We start from the raw sequence: 18,168 nt of genomic DNA on the forward strand, positions 1-18,168 counted from the left end.
ATTATTAGATTTTCAAATTGAGGGGGAAAATGTAACAAAGCTTTGGTTTTTAAATTTTTTATTAAATGAGAGTTTTGCCCTTAACTTTAACCAAGTTTTTTAACAAAATTTTGCTCATGGATGAGATTTTAGGTTTTTTAAAGTTAATGCGTATGAGTTTGGGATTATACCTAGCCTTGGGTGAGAACAAGTCTTTATGTCTATTTTAAAAATAATATAAAATTTAATAAAATAAATAATAACACAAATAAAAAACAACATGACTTCATTATAGGAAGGGTTATTAAATTAAATACCCAAATTAAACCCTAACTAAACATAATTACCCAAATACATTAACACATAACCAATATACCAATTTATGTGCAATGACCAAAATATCCTTGTATAAAAACAAAAAACAAAATCAATACCCTAATTGTTTCAGTAATCGTGAACTAACCTATGAACCAGCTCATGAATTCACAAGTTGTCTAACTCATGATCTTTTCTAGTGAGATTTTGATTTTTCTGGTGATGAAATGGCAAAATAGGTAACACCCATTGTTCCTTGTCATGTTTTATACGTTATGGTGTAGAGACTTAGGTGATTGGATAAAGATTTTGAGTGTTTTTAGTTTAGTGTTTTGAGATTTGAATTTTTTATTAAATGGCTTGAAACTTTTTTGTTTTAGATGAATTTTGTTAGAATAGATGTATATTTGATTGTTGTTGAAATTGGCTAAAAAAAACTGAACTTTTTGTTGAGAAATTTTATCTCATGAATTCTCGAGGTGAAATTAGTTAGGATGGAGAGGTATTTGCAAGTTTTTAGATAGTAAACGCTTCATGGGATCTTGAGGTATAATTGAGGGGTTTTTGATATTTACCATTTAAGGGGACTAATTGATATTTTATCAATTCTAGGTTTTTCGATGTGTGGTTTTTGAATTTTAGGTCTATTGAGCTTACGTCGACAACAATACACGATGTTCTTGATAAAAGATGCATTGAGGTTCCTTATGGATGAGTGACATTTTAAGGTTTTAGTGAAGTATTGATTGAGGTAGGATCAACAATTTTTTTTATTACAAAAAGGATCACAAAAAAGAAAATATGAGGAGCCAAAAGGGGCGAATTGAGATTCCCTATAGATGAGTAACACTTAAGGGCTCTAGTGAGCTCATGTAGGCATCAAGATGCAATGTCCTCGTTAAAAAGATGCATTGATAGAGAAACAGTTAAAGATTTTTTGAACAATGTATTTTGGTCAATTTTTGCATGTCTGAGACACTAGATTCAATTGAGTGTTGATACATGCTTTCATCTTAAAAGAGGTGATAAGGATCAATTATAGTTTAGAGTTAATAGTGTTGATGTGAGGTTCAACCCATTTGAGTTTGTTGTTATTATCAACCTTTACTTTAGCTGGTTGACAAACATTAATTGTAACATCCACAGGAATGTTTAAGGTTATTTTGCTCTTTTAGTATTTTTCTTGTGTGAGGTTGTACTTGAGAAGCTTTTATGTGATTTCTGGCTTGCATGACCATGTATGAGAGGTTACATGCCCATGTATGATGTGGCAAAGATGACAAAATGGTCTTTTTGCATATCATATGTTTTTATCAATTTTGGCCAAGTTACACACCCACGTAAGTGGGATACATGATCATGTCTAGTCAACAAATTTTGAATTCTAGAGTAAGGTTATGTTCTATTGGAATCTCGCGACGTAGCTTAATGTTTTGATAACTGGCATACAAGTCCATGTAATTCTGTTTAATTTGAAAATAAAAAGGGGTTGTAGAAGAGGCAACACTCACTTTTTTTCTCAAAATCCTTTCAGCCAAATAGGAGAGAAAAGAGAATTAGAAAGTGCTAAAGTCACATTTCGCTAGGAGAAAAGCTTTTGGGAGTGGTTATAGCCACAAAAAAACTAGTGTCATCGTTTTATCAAGGTAAGTAGCATAATTCCTTGTAATGTTTATGTATTGGGTGTTACTGATGGTTTTGAATTGAATGAAAACATGATACTTAATAGCTTAGGTTAGTTTTATATATATATATATATATATATATATATATATATATATATATATATTGATAGTGGAAGTAAAGATTAATTGAGTTTTTACATAATTGTGGTCCTATTTGTAGTTAGAATTGTTTGATCTAGGTTTAGTAATGATTTCCTCTATTTATGATTATTTAATTTAATGTGAATGGATTGTTTGGGATGGTAGAATGATATAAAACTCACTAAAATTGGTATATTGATGAATGAGCTTTTGATGTGTAATGTAGAATATGATAGACATATTGGGCATGTGTTATGCCATGTTGATGTTGTTTAAATCATTGATTCATGTGTGTAGTGTGGAATAAGGCTGTGTAGTAGGATATTTGTTATGAAGTATGTACTTTTAGAAGAATTTTGGTTATATCTAGATGTGTGGAAAACATAAGAGATTGAGGATGGAAATTCTTGAATTTCAACGACACACACTTGTGTGTCTGAGACACACGTCTATGTGCATTCATGAATATATGCCCATATAAGTTTGGGTACACGAAGGTGTAGAATTAGGCATGGACACATGCTCACGTGGTATAGGACACACGATTGTCTGCCTACACCAAGGATATATTTCCGTGTGTTCTGTTGCCTGTCATGTAGATGGGGTAATACGCGCTTGTGTAGAAAGGATAAACACCCATATGCTTTTAGGGAAACCTGAAAACGTAATAACTTGAAATGGATTCAACATGTATGAAGTTTTGCTATGAATATATAAATTAGAAAAATGACAAATTTACCCCTATAAGGGATATTAAGGGAAAAAAACTAGTGATAAGACCTGAATAAGAGTTATTAGTAAGGGAAATTTATAAGGGTATGCATGACTATATGGACAACAACATGTACCTGAATGGATCTTGTTTGGATTAAAAAGTTTGATATGATGTACAATAATGTTACTAGCCATCAAACTGTGTAAAGTGGTAGTGAAAGCAATGGGGCTAATAAATTTATGTGATTCCACATTGATGATGGGTATCATAGTATTTGGGATGTGTGTGCGAAGACGGGAGTGGTCTAAGGACCCATTGTATAAGTAATATTGTCTTAACAGCCCAAGTTTAGTCAACATATGTATGAATTGCATATAAAAACGACATTCAAGATATCATAAGCTTTCACATGACATTTGGGATATCAATGTATATTGTAATTTGAGACGACACTGCATTACTTGAATATGGGCATCTAGGATGTTAGAGAATACATTCGTGAACTTTTTTAGGAAGGAAGTAACATCATTGCATGTATTATTTTTGCTATTTATTGAGTGTAAATTCATTCACATGTTTTCTATATGATTTTGTAGGTAAGATTCTGAAGTAATAGAGTGGCGGTGGGGAGACTAGTGGTACAACTTATTTTGGCGCATGAGTGTAGGAGGACTTGCATGTTTTTCGTTATCTTTCATAAACCATTTATTACACTCTATTGGATTTTTATTATGTATTAAAGCATGAGGATTTGATTGTTATTGGTTTGGATTGTTTTGTATGAACTCATACTCATGTTTAGATGCTTTCGTTCATATTGTCCAGATAATGTTTGAATTATGACACTTCATTCTAGTATATTTTTGGGATAGTGGGTCTGACTTGAATGTTTTACATTTAATGATTATAATTGCATATTATAGAAGTCTGATAGGTCACATCTCTCGATATGCATATTCTAGATAGGGGTAAGTGCCTTGAGAGGGTGTTACATTAACCTTTATCTTCCTTGGGATGTTAGACATAAGATTCTGGATATCTACTTCTACGGTGTGCATTTGTTCACATACAGTGAATTTGAAGATGTATTCAAGGTAAAGGCATGAAGGGATGATAACAACAATGAATTTAAATTGGCCCTACTTTGTTGTCTTTATCTGGGGTTATTGGGGAATGACAACTAGAAATTGATATTCCAAAAGGTTCTCCAATTGGTTGATTATATGGATGGATTCAATGCATACTTGTAGGGTGAACACTGTGGCAGATGACATACTGATCCATCTTCTACTCTATTGAAAGGTTATGCACGGGCTCTAGTCCCAAGGAAAAAAAAGGTTAACCTTATTAAATAGTATGGTTTCATGGGCTACTCGCATGTATATGCGTTGCTAGTCATTTATTTTAGTGGAGTCTTGATACACTCCTTCATCTTAACAGTGGTGGTTAGGATCAATTATGGTTTAGTGTTAATGGTGTTGACATGAGGTTCAACCCATTTCAATTTGCTATTATTATCGACTTTCACTTTAGCCAATTGATAGACATTGACCTTTATCTTCCTTGGGATGTCAAACATAGGATAAGGTTAGCCTTGTTAAATAGTACGATTTCATGGGGTATTCGTTTGTATATGCGTTGTTAATCATTCATTCGTATATGCATCATAGTACCGAAATTAACATGTACTAGATTGTAGCAATAATTTGACAACAACATAAATGACTTTTCCGATATGCCTCTTAATGCTTGTAATGTCTAATTTCTTACCTACCATGCCTGTGAATATGATATATCGATTTTTACCGTTGATGATATGGATAATGATCTCTTTAGGCCGATAAATATAATCAACCAAAAAAAAAAAATTCATCTTCATTAATTGGCCTAAAGCTCGAATCCTAGCTTTCCTATAATGTGACTTTATCTGATCTCTAGGACGTGTGCTTGGGTTGTATATAATATAGATCGAATTGGTTATTAGGTACCATCCTTGTTGTCTGCACGTCATGAGCATTGTTTATTCTCACACATAACCTCTCATTTGCTCGTGTTTGACTTATGCACCTTGTATAGGAATCCATTGTTAAGCACAAGTTGGCTCATTATATCTTTCAATCGTTTTTTTGTTCTAAATATGCCACCAATTTTTAGAGAATTCCCTTCTCTAACCATTCTTGGACTAGTTCATGTTAATAGTTGGTTAGGAAAATTGGGTAGCCATTTACATAAGTCAATTGAGACATTCTTAACATCTAGTTCAACATTACCGTAACCATCTTGCAGAGGATTTGCAAGCTAGAGACTACTTGTATCTCTTGTATCATAATTAATATATGTCTTATCATCAAACTCTAACTTATTGAAAGTAATATCATCCATGCCGTTCCCATCAAAGTCACCCTAATTTGAAACATTCTCTTTGTCTCCACAAACCCAATCCTCAATAGTATACAATATATCAACATTATGAAAATCTTCAAAGTCTTACTTACTAGATTTTTATTTCAAATTTAACCTGACATTTTTAGCTTCTACTAATCTATCATCATCATCATCTTGTACATAACTATTTGACTCACCTCCTTGTAAACCATCACCATATTGTACATCATAACATTGCTTTAACCCTTGTTCACCATCAGGTATCTGTTGAATATCATAGCCACTAATTCTGTTACTCTATGTACTTTGACAAGGATAGTTGTAATAAAAACTAGAATACATTCCTCAAAGTAGTTTAACAAGTCATTAAGACACTTGATATCTACATCATTTTTTATTTTTATTGGGCATTTGTCATCAAGATGTTTTGATTTCATTCTTAACTAACTATTGTTCAACGTCTAATCGATATGACATTTTTCACTCAATAATTGGATCAATCCCTCAAATGTGTTATTTTCTTTGGAATTTTAACCACTTTTCTATTAATTTCAATAGATTCCATTATGTTTTGATAATTTATAATCAATTCTCCTTATATCAAAGTGAAGCATAACCCATCATTTTGATTGATCCTATAATGACCAATATTGATAACAAAATTTATCAAAAAATTCATATTAAATTGTACCAGTTTACTAGTTTTTTTGTGTAATAAGGGTTGTAATATTTTACAATTTCAGACTTTAAGGAGATTTGAATTATTTGATTTACATAGTTTTAGAAATTTAAAGTTTTATGGTAAAATATCTATCTATTACACCTATTCTGGTTACATCTATTCCAAAATTTTATTTGAGATCATAACTAATAATATACTTTGAATAGTCATGGATTTTGTAAAATATCAATTTACCCCTATATTATTCAATACCACTTTACCCTATATCGCTAAATATCAATTTACCCCCTACTTCATATCTATCACACTTATTTGATTGATTCTTTATGTTTTGTAATTAATAGTATTGCGCCTAAAAGACAGACCAAATTCACCAAATATTAATTTAACCCTCCAATTTTTGAGTAAAATATGCATGTATAGCTTTATTGTAAAATATCATTTCACTGCCACACATTGTCTAGTATCTAATAACACCCTACATTATAAAATATTATTTTATCCCTATGTTTATAATATTGAAATACTCTCTATATTTTTCTAACATTGCAAATTTTAGACACAATTTTATGTAGGTATTTAAAACACCTTGTAATTAATTGATAAATAAAGTTTTGAGTTAAGATTCATATAAATACCTCGATATAACGAACTGATTTCCTTTGAATTGAGCTTAGAAACATGAACTTATTTTCTTCTAATCGAAATCATAGTGTCTGATATTGAGTGAAACTAAAAATTTGAATATTTTGGTTCTTATGTAGGGTTAGGGTTTATATTTAAGATATGAAGAGTACTTTTGGTTTTATCTAAAAATATTTGGGTATTTTGTCTTAAGTAGTTTCAATTTTGAGTAAGTTTGTTTAAGTTTTTTAAAAGTGGACAATTTTGCTTTGTGTTGTGCAAATTTGGTTATATAATTTAATTTCTCTTATGGTAACAACGCTTTTTTTTTCCCCCTCTAAAGAAATACTTTGATTTAATTTTCTTGAATGTCAAAAGTAAAATATAGAGGAGTCAAGATTTAAAAAATATAAGGGATTAATTAAAAATAATAAAATAAAAAAAGTTACTGTAAAATTTCAAAGGATATTTTGATATTTTTTATATATTAAACTAGTAATTTTTCAAATTTAGGGAAGTATTAAACTACAAAACTTTTAAACTCAAAGGAGTTAGCTAACACCCTTGGGATTATAAAATAACCAATGCAATGACTTTCAATATCATAATAATAATAACTCATGTAGTTTTTAAATTGATTTGAGATCATTAGGTCCATTGCGAAAACAATTTGTTAGGTCATAAAATCTTAAGTGTAAAGCTAGAAAATCCAACTTCAACTCCATGCTCTTATAAATAAACTTGAGAGTATCTATTAGAGCCTTGTGATATGCTTGTATTGAAGTGAATTGTAGTGAGTTGTTGAATTAGCCCCTCCAAAATGTACAAGCTTGGTGGTTGAATTGGGGTTCCCCATCAAAAAAAAAAAAAAGAATGATGCATTTTGAGTGGACAATACTTAAGACCGAAAAGTAAATTGATATACATCTCGACCGAAAGCAAATACGTTGCCCCAAAATTCATTATTCTCTTTGTAAAATAGATAAAAAAGATGCCATTCTCTTCATAAAGTTTGTGCCATTAACTTTTCTTTCATCTTGTGTTTTCTCTTTATTTCTTGTTTTCTTCAAATATAAATAGCCTACACAGCCGACTCAGACAAAAACAAGACCATCGATCATCACTTTCTTCACGGGCAATTCGATATTTTGATTGCCTTGGAACATGGCTGGAGGGAATGACCAGGTAAACGTGAGAATACTCATGCTTCTATTATAAATATTAATATCATTTTTTATTTTTTTTCTGTTATGTTTCTGAGCAGTCGATTTTTTTTTTTTTTGTGTTACGATGAGTTTTTTTTCAATCAAATAATTATAATTATTTTTCTGGGCTGTCAAATTAAATAGGTTGAAGTCAAACCCAAAAACCTTAACATTGTATGGAGTGAAGACAAGCGCTACTGGAAGCGAGAGTAAGTTTATTTAATATTCTATATTCTTGTTAGAGATGACAACATGCATGGAGCCGAGGGTAGGGTGGGGATGCCTGTCCTTGTCTCGTAGGTGGGACACGTCTCCGTTCCCTTCTCGTCTCCGTTATAGGGATTATAGAGAATTCTCATCTCCTAACCATGGGAAATAAATCTCTTCCTATCCCCTCGTATTTCTCGCCCTCTCGCATCCCACCATCCCCTACCCTTAAAAACTATTTTTAATGTCAAGTTAACATCCCTAATTCTTGTATAATTATATATTTAGTTTGAGATGTAAAGAATTTAAATTAATTTCTATGAAATAAGTAATTTACAATAAATTCATCAAAAGAATGTTTTGCTTTGTACATGAAAAGGGTATACCTAAATTACCTGCATATATTTTGTGGCCCCTTCCCTTTCTAAACTTTACCTTTTCCCCCAAAAAGAATTTTTTAGCTCTACATTTGTGATTGGTGGAGCTCTTTATGATTAGGGGTGGATTTAATCTGAGCTGAACTAAGTTATTATGGATTTGAACACAGATTGAATCCATAATGATAGCCTGAGTTCAAATTCATTCAAATTGATGTACGATATCATAAGAAGATTATCGATGAGATAAACAATATCGTAAATAGAATAAACAAAGTCACCAAATGGAAAAATCAACTGAAACTCCAGCTCAGGCATGGCACAATCAAGGCCAAACTAGCTTGAATCGAATCTATCCCTATCCATGATCACGAGTTTGGGGCGGCCATGCACCATATGTAGAAATTTGGTTTACCAGTGGATTATATGTAATTTCTTGTATGAACAGTGATGAAACGGCTGAGCTACTACAAGTGTGTTGGCTTGAAGTAACTGGTTCGGCGAAGGTCAGGCCAGGAAATAGGTATAAAATATCGTTTGAGGTTTCGCTTAAAGACGACGCATTCGGGTGGAGTGGGTGTCCAGTTTCGGTGATGGCAAAGATTGGGAAGAAGGGAAGATATAGCTGGAAAAGAGTGAAGCTTCCTGATCAATTAAGTGCAGGGAATGGTCGCTTCTCAATTCCTGATGAAGATTTTACCATGGATGTTCCACCGAATGGTAATGTAGCCCAGGAAGAACTTTATTTCGGTCTTTATGAAATTTGGAGTGGAAAATGGAAGGGAGGACTGATTATTCATAAGGTAATCATCACACCAGTTTAGTACTATTTACTTCATTGGTTGGATGTAATTTTAAAATGTAATGTCGGCTGCAATGTAGCTTAATAATGTTTGGGAGACAAACAACCAGAATATATAAGAAATAAGTGGCCTTAATTAAGTTGCATAATCTTGTTATTCGCAGTTGATCATAATCAACTTAAAATATTGTAATTGTTGGGATTTAAATCCAACACCCTATATATAAATGAAATTGATACATATATATGTGTGTGTGTGTGCGCGTATGTGTGGGGTTATCTAATCAAATTTATTTTTATTTAAATGTTGTTCAACTTTTATATTTAATGATTAAATAGATAAAATTGTTTCAAATATTATTTTAATAATTATTTAAACAATTCATTGATTCGATGGGTTAAAACTTGGAATGGTTTCTTCAACGAGTCAATCCCCAATCTAGAGTATTTTACAAAATTTATCTAGATAAATGATTAATTATATAAGTAATAACTTAAATTATTGCAAAAAAAAAAAAAAATTCTGATACTGTATCTCAACTTAATTATCATATTTGATGAAAGTATAGAGTATTTACTTTTACATTTATGAAATGTAGGGGTGGATTTGAGCCCTCAGGTTCAAATCCATATTTGGTTGCAATAAGTTTAATTCAAATTGAAATTATAATTAAACATTTCTCAATTCACGTTTAAGGGCTTGTCGACAATTCTTTATCACAAACTTTTCTTTTTTATCAGTTCTTCTTTTTCTTCAAAAACTCACCTTCTTCTCTTATGTCACTATTTAGTATTTGAATTAAATTGAAATAATTAAACACTCTAATTTGAAATTAAACTGAACTCGAAATGACCCTTCTACAAGCTTAGCTTGAATCCACCCTCGATGAAAGGAATTTATTTAATGAGTAGGACAATTTTAACACAAAGTTCGGGCACAAATTTGATATAATTATATGGTTATCAGAAAGTATTATAATTGTTCAATGTATCCAAATCTGTTTTGGTTTGAGTATAATTGATATAGAATAAGGCATGTATTGATTCCATTGCTACTTTCACTTTATATATACTTCATAATCTAAAAAGAATAAATTCCCAGCTTCCTTCTCACTTTAGATATCTTCATGACTTTAATCTAGGGCTATAATTGAGCCAAATTAAGTATTACTTGACTCGAATTTAACTCAATTTGGTTTATACAGAGCTCGAGTTTGATCTCAAACTTGAGGTAAGAATGATTACCTCAAGCTCGGTTAAAAAATTACAGTTATACTTCGTAAATTATATATTTATTAATTACCTATATTTAAAGTCATGAAATAAGATTTTAGGGGGTGTAAAATAATATTTAAACTTTTAAGGGTTTATAGCTCACTAACCATACAACAACTAGCTCGAGCTCAATGGGACAATAATCAAGCCAGGTTGAGCCGCGAGTAAGCTCTTGTGGAGTGATGTATATCTTACACGATGACAAGTAAACCAATTGTTTTTAATTTTGTATACATAGTTATTCTATGAAAAAAAAAAGAGAAAAATTAAAGTGGCAATTGGGCTAACTATGGTGACATGGCACATGACTTTGCATTTTGATTCTTGTTACACTTAAGCAAATGAAGCGGATGCGACTTTGAGAATTTTGGTTGAAGTAGAAGCAAGTGCGGCTTGAAGAACTCCAGTTGAAACATAGGCAGGTGTGACCTGGGGAATCTTCGTTGAGCAGAATTGGGAGTGAGTACTATACGTGTCAATTGCTCTGTTAGGGTTTGTATATAAAAGTTGTAATAATAGGAACGTGCCAAAAGCACAACAAAGCAGTTCAGAGAAAAAAGAGGGTTCGAGTGAGCCAGCTCTAGGTTCTGTAAGCATTTATTTGCTCTCTCTGTCTAAGTGAATGTAGGTATTTAAATTGATTATAGAACCACAATAATACTACTGTGTTCGTTTTCTTTAGGCTGAAGAACTTATTCTCACCCAAGGTATAGTGAAATCTCAAACTCTCATATTCTAACTTTTAAAAATTAAAATATTCACCTGTTATCAAATTTCTTTTAAAAATCTTAGTTAGAGTTAGAGATAAAACTATCATTTATTAAAAAATTTAAAGTTTAATCACATTTTCCTTCTCAAGTTTAAAAAACTTATAATTTCTCTCAACTTAAAGTTTGAAAACTGAAAAATACTCCCCTAGGTTTGTTCCTCTTCTCTCTGGCATTGATTTGTCATCTTTGGTCGTTAACCATCCTCCTTCCCTCCTTATCTCTTCCTCCGGTCACTCTCCCTTCCCTCTCCGGTTGTCTTCGACTCGTCTTTGTCTCTCAAATGAAGACTCTCTCGGATGAAGACAATTGGAGAGGGAAGAAAGAGTGACTGGTGGAAGAGGAATAAACCCTAAAAGGTATTTGTTAGATTTTAAACTTTGGGTTTGGGGGAAATTGTAAGATTCTAAACCTAAGGAGAAAATGTGATAAAACTTTAATTTTAAAATTTTTTTTACTAAATGAAGATTTTACTCTTAACCTTAATTAAAATTTTTAATAAAAATTTGATTATGGATAAACATTTGAGTTTTTGAAAGTTGGATAGTTGGAGTGAGATTTCACTATACATTGGGCGGGAAGAAGTCTTTTGGCCTTTTCTTCATTTGCTCACTGTTGTTTACCGTTATTTTTTAATTTCATCATATAGTCATTGTTACAAGCGAAACTAAATTCTTTTAAAAACAAAGGGAAAAAAAGCAAGAAAAAGAAATGTGGAGAAATTTATTTTGTTTTACTCTTTATGCTCCAAGAAACATATCATATGGTGGCATCTAGGTGAATAAATTACATCTAAATTAAAATGAATAATGAGCATAAGCAAGATTACTCCTATCGCCATTTGGAAAGTTAAAAGCTAATCATTGTTGATGCAATTTCTTGTCGCTTGTTAATTATGCAGTTTAGAGCCTCGACTAAGATATGTATGTAAGAATTATAATTCACATGACATTAAAAATTTATTTTATTAACTATAATTGCTTTTATTTAATAAAATAATTAATCGTTAATAAAAATTTTCAATTCCTTAATTCAATTGATTAATATAAAAATGTGTCTCTTTATAATTAAAAAATGTGATTTTTTGTTAATAGTAAGATGTAAGTTTTTATAATTAAAAGAGTATGACTTTTGATGGAATAAATAGCAGTTAATCCTCTCTCTATCTTTTACAATATTACAAGTAAGAAAAATCAACATTCTTCGAATTTTTCATAAATTCTCTTTATGTTTAGTACGTTTCAAAATGCAATGAATTAAGACATATTTTTCTATTTTTAGTTTATGTGAAAAACATAAAGTTTTAAAATTTATGGACGTAATAGTTTAACGTTTAATTATTTTTTTATGAATATATTAATAACTTACATTATAGAGATATTTAATATTTAATTGTTTCTGCTTTAAAGTAATAATTATAACTTACAATGCAACTGTAGCAACAATTAAAATATGAAAAATGTTTGGGTAATTTTGCCACTGAGTGTGTAAAAGTGTTTGAAGAGATGAATTGAGATAGCTAAAAAATAGTGACATCAAAGTTTTTACATGGTTAAATGACTTATTAGTATCACCTGATCGTTAGTCATTTGTTAGGATATATAAGTCTCAAATTCATTGTTGCTTCAACTAGAAAGTTGATTGGTTATTGTTCGTTGGTTATTGTCTTTGATTATGTTTTGATATTTGACAATTTTTTGGTATAGTTTGGTCTTAGCATGATCCACAAAATTAAAGGTTGTGCTAAGAACTCACTGGAAGGCCCCTAGATTGGTCTAAAAAATTTTAAAAAATAATTTTTGGAAGGCTAGAATGTTAAAAAACCCATGAAGGCATGATCCACTAAAGTCCGTACTTTTGTGAGTCCTGCCTTGGGGCTTCAAATTCTGTGGGCTTACACAATCCACCAAGGCCTGTATTCTTTCAGACCATGGCCCAACATAACCCAAATTGTGAATCATATATACCTTTTCTTTCCAAAGAAGGTGGAATTCAGTAAGTTGTTATAGTTTGAATTCAAATTTATTGAATGAGTCAAGATGAAGCCAAATATTTAATTTGATTTTCATAAAACGTACGGAGTTTGAGTTGCTCCAAATTTCAAGTTTGAACCACTGAACCGATCTTATTTAGGCTGAGTTCAGACTAAAGGTGTTAATGAGCCAGGGCGGGTCGGGTTGGGTAGGCTTTGGCTCAGCCCATCAGGCTAATAGATCTGATTGGGCCCGAAGCCCAAACAGTAATAAGTTTTTGGGTCTGGTCAGCCTATTAATATAAAAAGGCCTAAGGCCTAAGGCCTAAGGGCCAACCCATATAATAATGAGTCTTAATCGGACCGGTCTTTAAATGGGTCAACACGACCCATTTAATCAATACTTAAAAAAAATTATTTAAAATTTTTAAACACAAATTATTTTTCAATTATTAAAACTGAGGACAATACCTGAATATTTTATTTATAATTTCTCACTTATAGTAGAAGAATGTCGTAGTTATATGATAAAAAATATTATAAATTGATAACATAATATAAATAAATTAATTTACATACTGTATAAATTACAAAACATAAATAAATATAGACTATGATAATATTTAAATGGATTGAATTCATTTGATATTTGATCATTTTGTAATAATAAAATAAAAATAAAAATAAAATTATAAATACAAAAAATTATTATTTGAAAGAGAGTTGATGAGAGAAAATGAGATTAAAAAAATAATGAAATAATTGAGATTCAGAGATTGAGAGATTTGTAAATAAAAGTGAAAATGAGGAAAAACTGAATGAGTTTATATAGAGAAAAAATAAATAAATTTAAAAATTAAAAAAAATTACTTAAGGAGGGCAAAAGCAAAAAAAGAAAATTTTATTTTTAAATAGTATCGGATTGGATCGGGCCAAGTCATGGCTTAATATTAAAGTTCGAGACCTGGCCCAATAGGCTCATGGGTCTATCCCAACATACTACAATACCTGGTTGGGTTTTCTCATACCGTATATTTTTTCGTGCTTCATATCGGGTCTTTATTCGATCCGATCTAATTGATGTGTCTAGTTCAAATTGGACAAATGGGTACTGCACCCTCAGAGAAAGTAGCCAGCTCATTATAGTATGAATTCTAATGATTGACTAAGAATAGATTTTCCTTTATTTAGAAACTTTCGAAGAATTTTTGTTATTGTAATAAGCCTCCTAGAATTGAGGCTTTTAACTCTAATAGATTGGTTTGTGTAATCTTTATTAAAAAAAATGAAATATTATTAAATTATTTATAAGATTATTAAGTATATATTAATAATATATATGAAAAATTAACATGTATAGATAATTATTGTATTTAGTTAGTAATAATAAATAAATATTGAGATATTATTTTATTTTAATACCTTTACAAGATTATTTTTTTTAAATTAGTATTATATGTAATTAAACAAATTGTGTTAAGTTAAAATACTTTTAGAGTGTGTTGTCAAATGTTCTCAACGTTAATAATATATTAAGATGTTTTTATAGTGTCAAATAATGAAACGAATTAATTGAATTATTTTTTAAAATTTAATATATTGTTAAATAATGAAATTAACTAAATTTGGTGGGGTTGTTTTTCATTTTAATTGAAAATGAGAGTAGTTATGTTATAAAAATTAATAAATGTGGATAAAATTATAACAAAAATAAAATTAACTTAATAATATTTTAATAGTAAGATGAATGTGATAATAAAATATTATTGAAATCTTTTATTACAATACCAACCAAATATGATAATAATAATAATGGAAGAGAGATCATCAATGTAATCACATATTAACCCAAACAATTGTCTAACAATAATAAAAAATAAATTAAAAGGCACAATCCAACAAAAGTAATTTATGGAAGTCAATGTTTGGATAACTTATCTAACTCTCATTTTCGCATAGCAAATTTACATTTTTAGAGTTAAGTCTAATGACACATCATCATTATTATTTGAATCGGTACTTATTATAAATATATTATTCATATGGTTAAATTCAAAGTGAGCTTGTTTAGACTTGAAATGAGCTTTGCTCAAACAAGCCTATGGTAATGAGCTCGAACACAAGCCTGTAGTAACAAGCCCGAACCCAATTATGAGCTTGGGAATATGGATGAAAATGAATCCAAACTTGTCGCGAGCCAAGCATAGCTTGCTTGCCTTTATAAAACTAATAAATGTTTTATTAATTCGATGTCGTAGTTGGCTTCGCACTACAGATCAAATTACCCAAAATCTTCAAAGTTCTCTTCTTCACTATAACAAACTGACAAAGTAAAAACCTAACCTAAAACTAGTCAATCACCACCACCTCTAGTCAATGTATCTTCTCCACTCCAGTGTTGTCGGCAACATTCTAATGCTCTCGTTCACCTTCTGAGCCAGTTGATGTTGCTCCACCATTGTGATTCTCCACATAAATAGATGATGTGACTCTATCTCAATGTGTCTCTGGCGTTTAGACCTGGAATGGTATATGAGGTATCAGATACAAGAATCTTGTTGCTTTCAAAACTTCAGATAAAATTACAACTAGTATAAAGATTGAGACATTGATATTGAGTATGCTAAAGGTTTTTGTTATGTGTTAATTAAGCTTTTAGTTTATTTTATATATAAAATTTGTTGATCCTCTCATTAAGTGCCCAATTAACCAATTTAGATGGTTGTGAGTCAAGATCTTTCCATTTTTTTCCTCTTTGGTTTCTATTTTAATTAAAGTATGGTATATGCTTGCATGCCTACTAATACATTTAGTAGGAATTTATGAGATTCTATATTACAATTGGCATAAAGTTTTCTATAAATGCCTTCCTTGATCAATGCTAATTGGCATAATTTTATATTACAATTCTCCATATACATTAGTTAGCTCGAGTAAATAATTTAATTAAACATTAATAATAATTGACATAAAAGTTTGATATTTATTTATGTTGAATCTTAATATTTTGATGATGATAAAAATGTAAGTTTAATTTGCTAACATATCCAAAGAATGCATGAATGCATTAAAAGATGGACAATGTGTAAAATTTGTAGATAAAACTAAAGAAAGAAAATATTGGTTGTACCTCTCTTGTGATCAAGTCGTGCATTTATCGTTAAATGTTTTGGAAATAAAAATGACTCAGAAAAGAGTAAAGATCCAACTATGTCATTCATCTTAAGTAAAGTTATCCAATCATGACACAAATTAAATATTTTCAATTCATTCATTTAATGTCCCACCCATGACAAATATGTCCCAGCCATGACCATTAAGTATTTTCAACATGCCACGGGTCATGCATTTAATGTCCCAGCCATGACAAATATGTTCTAGCCATGACCATTAAATATTTTCAAGTCACATGCATTAAATGTCCCAATTAGGACACTTGAAAAATGTCCCACCCATGACATCTCTCTTCACAAATCGTTGCCAAGTGTTGCCTCTAAGCAATGCCTAGCTGCCATGTGTCAAAGGAAGCTACCAATCTATTGCTCGTTGCCACTTGTCCAGTTGCATTAAATGTCTTAGGTGGGACACTTGAAAAATGTCCCAACTATGACACTTTTTCATTTAGATTGTAGCCATGTGTCATCTCATGGCTCTGTCCAATGCGTCACTGCCACATGTCATCTTATGGCCATGTCTAATGCATTGTTGCCACATGTCCAAGTAATCTGCGTCACTACCATGTGTCTAAAGACTCATTGTCCTAGACGTGACATTGTGGAAATTATCCCAAATGTGACAAAAAATCTAGTACAGGTGTAACATGTGTAAAATTCATCTCTTCTATGTAGTTTTTGAAAACCTCCCAATTGTGGCATAAAATTCAATCAAATTGTGAAGTGCTAAATCTTCCCAACTATATAGTATTTTAAAACTTCCTAGCCATGCCTCAACTATGCTGCTTTTAAAATCAAACCTATACTTTAACTATGCACAAGCTGGCATATACCTGTTCAAGCTTTTGAATTATTTTTAAAACATAGAAGTAAAGCAAGCTGCCCATGATATGGATCTGCCGCCTTGTGTTGAGTATATTTAAAGCTATCTATTGCAACTCTGATCGAGGTTTGTTTTCTTCATTGAATTTTTCAGTCAATTCTCAATGGCAACTCAATCCAACAAAATGCAACTAGCTCCATAAACTAGTTTTGAATTGAAGAGTAAAAGTTTAGAAAAATCTACAAAGTGGAAAAGAAAAACAAAAATTACTCTAATTTCTTTGTCACTCTCACTAAGTTTCTAATTTTATTCATTGAGAGTTTTGTCCACTCAAGCTTGTATTTACAACCTTATAAAGACATTAATACTTTTATCTCATTGTAAATAAACATTGTGGGTGCAATCCCATATCAACTAGTATAGTGGGTGTAATTCTGGATATACTACATATAGAAAATTTTTCAAGAGATAGTGAAACTCCATAATGGTTTCACTTGGAGAAGTGGACGTAGAAGGCTTGCAAGACAAAGCTCCGAACCATTCTAATTGAGCATTTCTACAACACAAACTCTTGTTGTTGTTACTTTTATTTATTGCTATTGTTGTTGCTGTTGGAATGGTTATTTATTGTTGTCACTGTTAATTACTTTTGCTACAAAATTTATTACTGGTGTGATTTTGTAAAATCGTAATCTGTTTGTTAATGTATTGTTATTGTTGTTTTTGTGTGTTTTGTAAAGTTTACCTGGAATTTATTAAAGTGTATCATTTAATTTTTTGTTAAGAACCTATTCACCCTCCCTCTAGGTTCATATTAGCCATTGCAAGAGTGTTTAACAATTTATAGTCATGTAATTTTAATAATAAACGTTGTAGGAATACATTTCAACTCCATATCTTCACATGAAATGATAGATGATTCCAATCTTGTGTTGCAATGGTGTGTGCACTATAAGAAAAGTCAAAGTGAAGCTTTGGGAAAGTCAGAGTTGAAAATGTATCTAGAATCTGATATATTTGAGTTTGAGATAGCAGAGGGTGCAAAGTTGATAAAATTTAACATACTTAATTGGTGGTCTATTAATTAAACTAATTATAAAG

At 30.8% G+C, this 18,168-nt stretch overlaps 1 protein-coding gene across 1 annotated transcript; it reads left to right on the plus strand.

Moving 5' to 3' along the window:
• The first annotated feature begins 7,491 nt into the window (after positions 1 to 7,491).
• Positions 7,492 to 9,298, plus strand: LOC123218497 (protein PHLOEM PROTEIN 2-LIKE A9-like). The gene is made up of 3 exons (XM_044639970.1): positions 7,492 to 7,651; positions 7,816 to 7,880; positions 8,704 to 9,298. The coding sequence occupies exons 1-3, from the start codon at positions 7,631 to 7,633 to the stop codon at positions 9,077 to 9,079; spliced, it is 462 nt and encodes a 153-aa protein (XP_044495905.1). The 5' UTR covers positions 7,492 to 7,630; the 3' UTR covers positions 9,080 to 9,298.
• The last annotated feature ends 8,870 nt before the right edge of the window (positions 9,299 to 18,168 follow it).

This window comes from Mangifera indica, chromosome 6 (genome assembly GCF_011075055.1).
Source record: "Mangifera indica cultivar Alphonso chromosome 6, CATAS_Mindica_2.1, whole genome shotgun sequence".
NCBI lineage: Eukaryota > Viridiplantae > Streptophyta > Magnoliopsida > Sapindales > Anacardiaceae > Mangifera > Mangifera indica.